The sequence below is a fragment of the Augochlora pura genome, chromosome 7, assembly GCF_028453695.1.
Source record: "Augochlora pura isolate Apur16 chromosome 7, APUR_v2.2.1, whole genome shotgun sequence".
Classification (NCBI taxonomy): domain Eukaryota; kingdom Metazoa; phylum Arthropoda; class Insecta; order Hymenoptera; family Halictidae; genus Augochlora; species Augochlora pura.
The window spans coordinates 33951073-33960256 of NC_135778.1; the positions used below are offsets into that span (position 1 = coordinate 33951073).

A 9184-nucleotide genomic window follows, 5' to 3' on the forward strand; every position below is an offset into this window, starting at 1 on the left:
GAACTTTGAAAATTTGCGATTGCACCATCCATGAAACCTATGCAAATGTTCTCCCATACAACGATCTTACAGATCCTGCTGAATACAATGATATACTTTTTGATAATATTATAAATTTCTTATTTGGTACAGAAAAGTCAACGGTAATCAAAAAACAATTTTGTTATATATTAACCACACTGTTTACAATAAATATACATGTAATTCTTGTGAAATTATAAATATTTTTCTCGTCATCTTATTATGTTTTTTATGATTTGTGATATAATATGGTACAAAAATACTTTCCATCGGTTTGTTGATCATTAAACTATTATTGTTTTGAATTTTATTTGTTTTAGATCATTTCATATATACATATTTACTATATAAATTTCACGAATTAACTATATTCTCGTTTGAAACGTTACATTTCATCATACTTATATACAGTAAGTCAAAAAATTACCATTGTAGTCTTGGATCTGTCCCTTGCAGAATCTTCTCATCGTCTCTACCACTAGCAACAGTGTTTTTTGTGTACCGCAACTAAAGGTTAATTTTTTTTTATTGCACATATTTATAGGACAATATCAAACCAAGCATAAATACCAATAAAATATGCTATTGTTCGAAGAAATATTTATTATACATAATGGATTATAATGTAGTACACTGTCCATACCTTCTGAACGAAAATATAGATGGAAATCAGACTCAATAAATTTCTTATTCTAATGCCATTCCTTCGTCATCGTCTTTCTTATCAGGACTAGTTGTTGGCGAGGCTTGCTTAGCACTAGTCTCCTCCTGTTCTTGCTGTGTTTGCTCTTGGCCTGTCTTTGATTCGGTTTCGAGAGCAGTGACGAATTCTTCGATATTGCCACTGGCCGCCGCATTGACTGCATCTGGTCCCAAGCCGAATTGCTGGATGACAGGTCCCGCCTGGCCTGACTGCAAAGCAGACCAGAACATTGATAGCGCCTGGGAGAACTGGGGAGACAATAGCGTGGTACACAGTTGGTCCCCTGGCGGTAAGTGCGGTCTCATTTCACGCTCCAGGCTTTCAGAAGCAGAGATCGCCGCACGGATGGCATTGGTCAACTCGGTTGCAACGCCCCTCTGCCGGACAATAAGCTGCGCTGTAGCTGGCCGAAAACAACAGACAATCCCAGAGGAACTTCCCCAACTGCCCAGCAGAGCTAGAGTCTCCGACAGCCAGGAAAAGTTAATGCGTAGAAATATATTAAACGAGAATAAAACCATGCCTCTGTCCATTGGTTTTATAACATTGATATTATAATTTCCCACAGTCTATACTGTGTAATTTTTAGTAATACAGATTTTATCATACGCTCTGGGACATGAAACAAATTTACAGAATGTTACAATGGTGAAATTTTGAAGTCTTCTTGTATCCAATATGTCATTTTAATAAATTTACAGTGATTTTTATAAATTTTGATGCATTGAAATATAGTTTAGACGAAAAATATAATATTTAATTTTACATATATATATATATTGATTTAAATTTCGCGAGAATTGAGCATGGCACAAGTAAATAACTTACAAGATTGTATTCAACACGTCAAAATTTATAACAATCACTTCAAATTTGTTAGTGTTATTAGCAAAGTTTTCAAATACTAGAAGTCATATTTAAATACTTACTATAGAAGCATAAAATACCAGTGTTAATGAGAATGTTAAAACAGTATTGTACAAAATATTCGTCTATGTTACACTTCGTTTTGCCATACTTGTTAACCAGAAAGATGATCACTAACTGTACATATGCACTTATTTAAGAAGATTACAAGACTATCACAGCAATCAACAAGATTAAGTATTATTCCATGTATACTATCAAGAGCACATTCTAATCTTGATAATGATATCTATAGAAGACAATATATTGCACTAAAGGAATTACTAGATTACAGTAAACTGTATCATTAAATAAAATATTTGTTTATACAAAAAAATTAACACAAATATTGTGAAATTCTTAGTTCTGTTTCCAGGATAAATAAATTGTTAACATGACTCAAATATATTTAAGATTTCACACAAATTATTATAACCGTGCTTCATTACAATAGTTTATGCTAAATTTTCAAAATTTCAGTATATGTACATTTAGGCAATGACATACAATGCAGAAAGCAAAAACAAAGACGATAAACTAATTCATGCTTCATTATTCATAGAATTTCATTTCTTCGCTTTATTTTATCTTTAATTCTGAACATATAAATTAATCTAATATTAGTAAGAACAAATAGAATTGAAGGTATAAATAAAGCCAAAAAATAATTACATCTGTTACCAGTTGTTAGTAACAATAAAACAAGTGTGCAAACTGAATTCACATAGTAACATCACATATACTAAACATAAATAATTCAAAGAATACAAGATATTACCTGAACAACAATTTCAGCTCCAACAGGTGGCGGAATATCGGACAAAAAGTTTTGAAGATCGCTCAGCTGTATTTTGTTGTTACCAGTGGTAGCAGTAGTTCCTGGTGTTGATGGAGCAGGTGTCTTAGCTGCAGGTTTACTTTCACCTAAAGAAAACTTTATATATATAAACACACCTATACTTTTGTACCAGTTTACTCACTATTTGGCTTAGGTGTATCATTAGTTGTTGATGGAGAAGAAATCGTTTGAGTTGCAGGCCTGGTAGTAGTATTCCTTGTACTATCGCTGGTCGATGTTGTTGTAGAAGCCCTGGCACTCTGGACAACCTGTGGTCTGGTCATTGTTCCCAATAAATTGTTTATTCCTCCCATTTGGCCTACCCCTCCAAATAATTGAATTAACTGTTGCTGGGACATGTTGTTTAGTAAATTTTGGATATCTCCTTCTGTATTTGGATTGCCACTCCTTTGAGAGCCTGGAGTTGGTGGGTAGTTCAGGACTTCGTTGATCTTTCTACAGTGTTCCTCATCTTTGTCCGTTTTCAAGCTCTATAAGGTAAAATAATAAGTAATAAGTATATATCAAATAAAATTGAACACACTGACAAACTAATAAGAAATTTCGTTAAAAAATATGTAATGTGACCTAGTTTAATATGCAGCTTGTTCGGTATTGTATCAAGAATCATCTAGGATAACAACTTTGTACTACATTCGAAAAAACAAATCTATTATATAGATGGAAACTCACCTGGAGCCAAACGAAAAACTTTTTGTTGGTTGATTTAAATTTTAAGAGATATACTCGTCCAGTTTTGCACTGGGGAACATGTTTAAACTCACAGTCATCAGGAAAAATAATTAAATCCTGTAGGAGTAGAAAATAAACGCTGCATTAATAATTACAAATGTGAACAGAAAAATATGAAGTTAACGGACGATACAATTCTGTATGATTAAGAAATCTGATGGAGATTGGAAATAAATTGTAAAATATTCTTACATCTTCAACGAAACCTGTAGTACGATCCTTCCAACAGAAATGCATCAAGGAATCATCAGATTGATAAACGTAAAGCTGTCCCTTTCGTGTGTCTGGATAAACCATCTTCCCCTTCATAGTCATTTTTCCAGCTTTGAATTCAACCAGATTTTTTGAACTGCTGCGGGACACACTGTTACCAAAAAGCGCTGCTCCCGACATGATTGATCTTTTTGACTATACGTGTTCCGTTTTGATAAATATAATTGAACCTCAATAGGCAGTTAATTTTTCCTGTACCGTGCGATGATGACAGAGCACTTCAAAATGGCGTGTCCGGAGGTTCGCAGTTTCATATTCGAATTTCGAACGCCATCTGTAGACAATTGCCGGAAGTTTATACACGATTACAAGTCAGTGCTGCCTCTTTTCGAGAAACGATGAAGTTTCGTTCGATGTAGGTACAATACCCTAAAAACGCCCAAACTGTTAGACAAAATGACCGACAGTCGCACCGGAAGGAGCTTCATTGTTTCACCGAAAGAGGCGCCATTTTTGTTCTACGCAGAGTCGCCTAAAAAGATTAATTACAACAAAATTAAGACGCACAAAGATAAACGAAGAATAGTAAATTTTTTATGAAAAGCAGCAGAAAAATCGTGCCGGATTATACACTGCGTCTTCTGGAAAAACAAAGTATGTACCTTCATCTAGGGAGATTATAATTTGAAAAGAATTGCGACAGCGTAATAACAATTTAAAAATTATTAATTGTTTGTTCATACAATATATATTATATGTAAACTCATGTTATTTCTGTACCAAGAAGACAGTTTAAAAAAATATTTAATGCTGTTTCCCGTGCTACATTCTACATATGTATATGTCAACCGTGGTGTCAGTAGGGTTGTCAACTGCGTGAGCGCATAGGCGCAGCCGCACAGGGGTCCTCCATTCACAGCATGTACTCCTGTTTGCGTGTGGGCGTACGAAGGACGATGAAAGTGCTTTTGACACATCGATCGGGTTCAATCGACGTCTAAAAACGAAAAACATTGGACGTCTAAGATTGATGAACAAGAAAGAACACAATAGGAATATTCTCGATCTAAATGAGCAACCATGGACGTCCATATGTGGCCGATACCGTACATTCATACCTCCTCTATATTTTAATCAAATCGTTCTCAGACAAAGGGTTCATTGTTGTCAATTAATTCGAGTAATTTCCATGCCTTAGAACCCAGACGTTATCGGGAATATTAGAAAATCCGTCTGTCGAGATATTGGCAAGACCGTCAGCGAAAAAAAACTGTCAATCTGCTCGAAAACCCGGGATTGTAGTACCAGGCGGTCAGGAACATGTTCGAGGTTCGCGAAAAGCTACAGGAATTGTGTTTGTGGAACACCCCCGACGAGGAGAGTAATACTGAAATACGCGCCTGTTTCACAGGATAGTAAGCTCGATGGAGGTTCATCGTCGTAGCGAATTCCCTTCTCAGCGTACTCGATAGGAAAACGTTTCAAAATGTTTAAATTATTTTATATTGTACATATACAAGAATTAAGTTAGGAAACGGCGACAATGGTTTAAATGTTTTGTAACTGATATCGAAGATACGAAACAATAAATAATGGATGGAACGTTGAATGGAACAATTTATGCAATGTTCATGCACCACCAATGGCGTAGCTTTTAATTCACTACAGAAAATCATTATCTTTATAAACATGTCCGTGGCTCGAACGAAGCTGTTCCATTCTTAGAATTGTCAATTAAGTCAGATGTACAGGGTATATATCTCCTTCCGGACGATTCAATTTGTAGGTCACGTTTGAATTGTGTATTTCTCAGTGGACACCATTGAACGAGGAAAAGGAACAGGCGGGTAACCTACCAGGAGCTCATGCGAATTTCGCACGAGAATGGCAACGCGCAGGCTTCAATAAACCACAAAGGCTGACGATGGTGGCGGTGCTCGAGAACAGAATAGAGGGTGGACAACGAGTACTAGGGGTGAGCATGGCGGTATAGATGACAAGAAGTGGAATTCGTGCGAAACGATCAACCTAGAACAATGCTAAAAATGAAATAAAACATTATTTCATGTATTCACAGCTTTCCCGTCAAGCTCGCAATTAACAATGACGCTTCTATAGTTTACCGTCTGGAATGGTTCCACGTAAACAGGCGAGTCCTCTCAGATTTCGACAATGCCGAACTGTCCCCTTTTCGCTGGTACAATCAACACGCCTGGCAGAAGTTACGAGGGCATAACGTTCGGTACAGTGTGTGCAGGTAAAGTGCGGAGCGTAGCACGTAAATCGTAAAAGCTTGCGCCGGTAGAATACCATCGGGTACGAAGAGTATCGCGCGGCAGGCGTGTATGCGGCTATCGGTGTACCCGTATAAAGTTTCCCTGGAGTAGAATAGCGGTATTAGAATGTATTGCGAGTAAGGATATTCGGCTTTTATGCCCGGGACGGTAGAAGTTAAAGGCCGTTACACACGGGTAGTCACGAGCTCTATTGGAAAAGCTTGCGCTGAGATCATCGGGCTAATGCTGAAATAGAAACGAGACGTTGCGGACCTAATCTTTCGCTTGTTCTGAATCGGCGATCTCCGAGCCCCGAAGCGTCTCGAGAAATCTGCGGATACGCTACAACGATTCACGGGAATATTTGAAACCTATATGCTCCTAGTTGGATCTCTTTCGGATACGTGTTCGGCTTTGACAACATTTCTCGGTGTATCCGACGTGGAACAGCTTCGAGTCCGGCCTCGGATAACAGAGTTCATCGTTCTGCGTTCTGGAGGGGCATTTGAAAGTTTCAGGGGCTCAAAGGATGAAAAAGGGCCTTCCGCGGGGGAGGCAGGAGAGTTTTCAAAGGCGGGAGAGAGGGTGGTTTGTCAGGACACAAGACTGGCACCCTTCAAAGAAAGGAGGGAAACTCGACGATTGCTCGGTCCAATTAAGGTGGCGCCTAGCGCTCGGCAATGAGTCGAGTAGCGTGCAGAAATAAAGCCGAACGAAGGGTGCGAGAGCTAAGATCGGACCTCGTTTCTCTCTTCTTTCGCTTTATCTTTCTCTTTTCCCCTCCCTTTTTATCTTCGTCCTCTGGTCGAACCGAGCGTTGCCAGGCGACAGGAGCGCAGGCCACTCTCGAAGATGCTTTAGAGGGGCCACGCGAAGAGGACGAACTTTTGACCTTTTGAGAGCGGCTCCTTGAACCGCCGCTCTATGGCCCCTCTGTGAAGATGGTCCTAGGGATAACGGGCTGTGTCCTTGGGGTTAACGCACCCTAGAGGAGCGTCAGAGACTTTGAGGATGATACCCATGGAAGACCCTTCGTTCTTGTGTCTCGTTTCTCATGTCAATTCATTACCGACAAACGTATCGCTACCCTCGCGATCCTCTTTAACAACAATCTTCCAGAAATTATATTATATTAATTTATTCGACAACGCGTTATCAGTATTACCATCGAAGCGCATTTTACTGATGCGGTATAAACAATAGTTTCAAAGCAGAGAGCCATAAAAACGAGCTTACAGTACTTTTTGCGAGGCATTCACGTACGGTTTGCGCCCGTATTCGGTATTGCACGGACGCGTACACACGGAGGCGGCTACGTAACGCGGTTCTCATAAAACGTAAGGGTACATTGATCTCGTACAGCGGTTATATGTGCAGCGCGGGTTTAAAGACCGAGATAGATACAGTACCGTCGAAAATTTTAGAATTCTCCGGTGTCGCTTCTGGATATACGAACGAATCAATTTATTTACGCGTGTTCCGTGGGCGACGGAATGAATAAAATTCTCCACGAAAGTAGGAAGTATTCGCGCGCAGCGCGCGAGTATTGCGTTCAGCGCACCGGTGCCCCAACAGCTCCGCGACCCTCCTTGCGTTGCTGCATTAGGGCGAGATAACGATGTAGCATCTCAAACGACAACAACAATGTTCGACGAGCTGCGTGCACATTGCCCGCGCACAGGCGCCGTTCGGAAAATCCTTGTTCATCCGCCGGCGTGGATGGCCGGTGGAAAGAGACGCGCGTCGACCGAAAACGCTGTGCAACATTTTATTCGCATCGTCGTATGTACAAGAATGTTTATATCACCGTAGATTATTATTAGCAGGCCGCTACCACGGGTTTACTATCACGGACCAACGATGCTAAATACACGGAGACCCGAATACATCGAGGAAACGACGCCAGCCAAGGCGCTAATTAAATGCGAGCGCAAAGCTCGGTTCGCTCGATCGTAAAGGTCCTTTACCGTCCCTTCGCCTAATCTCGCCGAACTGCATAAAATTTTTAGAGGCTGCAGCCGGCCAAGGATTCGCGCGGCCCTCCTTCCGGCATAATGACTAGCGGGGAAACTGCCATCAGCTGTACCGGGAATTATTCAACGGACTTTTAAGTCCGCGCGGGAGGGCCGCGACGCCGCGATCGATGCAGCTCGATTAGACGACCCCGCCGAACGCCGAGGATAAAAAGGAGACGGTGCTCCTTCGACCGTCGGAAGTCCGAGCCCCCGACTTCCGGTTAGGCTCGCACGCACAGAAAACCCAATTCCAGGGTGCCCGGCTCGCCGCCGCAGCAGCCGCTTCAAGCTCGCCCGAGCAGACCTACTACGGTTTTACGAGCGTAATTTATGGCAGCGCGTCAGTTGGCGTCGCGATAAACTCATTGCAACCGTGTAACGACAATGTGTACAAGCAGCACCCGGAAAAATCGACACTGAAAACGTCCCTCGGTCGAAAATATGTGCTCTTCACTTTGGAACGCCCACTGCGAGCATTTTACACGCCCTTCGAGACTGAGCAATGTAACCACACCCATTTGGACAGTCTACAATGAAGAGCAACGTAGGCACGCCCATTGAGACAATTAAGCGAGAGTGGAGCAGCTAGACCACGGCTATTGAGGCAGTCCGGAGAGAGGGAGACAACGTAAGCACGCCCACTAAGGCAGTCTACAGGTAGAAACAACGTAACCACGCCCGTTGTAGTAGTTTAGAGGGAGTGGCTCGCCTACTGAAACACTCTGTATTATCGGAATGAACAAAGCCACTCTCGCTGAAGGCTCTTCGCACCGAAAATCCAAGCCAAACCCAATTCTATCGGAAGTTTGGCAATCTTCGTCTGCTTTAAAATCGAAACAGTCAAGTTTCGAGGCGGTAGGAGAACTTTAATATTTTCCCTGGTCGAGTTTCTTCGACGCAGTTTGAGAATGGTATCACACTAATAGACGCATTTGCTCGGTGGCAAGCTATGCATGCCCGACGAATGCCCCGGATGCAGTAGGAGGCTTCTCGTGTGCCAGATCCCGCGTCTTTCGTCGTGGAGGCGCGCGGGCGAGCTCGCTGCCGGGGGAGCGTGTGAGTGTGAATAGCGCGCCAGACGACCGGCGCCACAAGGAATCCCCACGTACACCTGAACCGAACCCCAGTCTGAGCGATCGCTTGCGTAATATCTCGACGAACGGCTGTCGACGCAGTCTATACTATTTCCGTGACGTTCCGTCTGCAGGGACTCGGTTTCAGTCGGCTCGACCTCGAACCACGCCGACGATTCATCCGAAGCTGCTGCGAGGAGTCGCCCTAGCCGCTCTACACGTCGCCGTATACGATCCCATCAATCTGCCAGAAAACTCTCGTTCAATTAGAATCGAGGCAGCTTCGAATTTCCCGCTGTTGCGGAATTCGAGCCGTTGCGGGACCCGCAGGACGTGCGAACGGGTAACGTAATCTAGTGGTCCGTTGGCAAACGATGATCCAGGGT

At 42.2% G+C, this 9184-nt stretch overlaps 1 protein-coding gene across 2 annotated transcripts; it reads right to left on the reverse strand.

Annotated features, from left to right (window-relative positions):
- Positions 1 to 149: 149 nt before the first annotated feature.
- Positions 150 to 3729, reverse strand: Rpn13 (regulatory particle non-ATPase 13). 2 transcript variants are annotated; one of them, XM_078186269.1, is made up of 6 exons: positions 3414 to 3729; positions 3162 to 3278; positions 2611 to 2959; positions 2409 to 2554; positions 665 to 1101; positions 150 to 528 (listed from the first exon to the last, which is right to left on the reverse strand). In XM_078186269.1, exons 1-5 carry the CDS (start codon positions 3612 to 3614, stop codon positions 709 to 711), a joined length of 1206 nt encoding a protein of 401 aa, XP_078042395.1. In that variant the 5' UTR covers positions 3615 to 3729; the 3' UTR covers positions 150 to 528; positions 665 to 708. The 2 variants fall into 2 exon arrangements, with proteins under 2 accessions (XP_078042395.1, XP_078042396.1); XM_078186270.1 differs by having other exon boundaries at positions 665 to 933; positions 3414 to 3726.
- Between the last annotated feature and the right edge of the window lie 5455 nt (positions 3730 to 9184).

Excerpts from the sequence above, each read along its gene's own strand:
- Rpn13 (XM_078186269.1), bottom strand. The coding sequence starts at position 3,614 with ATGTCGGGAGCAGCGCTTTTTGGTAACAGTGTGTCCCGCAGCAGTTCA. Across the intron at positions 2,960-3,161 it reads AGTTTTTCGTTTGGCTCCAG|AGCTTGAAAACGGACAAAGA; the intron begins GTGAGTTTCCAT and ends TTTACCTTATAG. Across the intron at positions 2,555-2,610 it reads TGATACACCTAAGCCAAATA|GTGAAAGTAAACCTGCAGCT; the intron begins GTGAGTAAACTG and ends AGTTTTCTTTAG.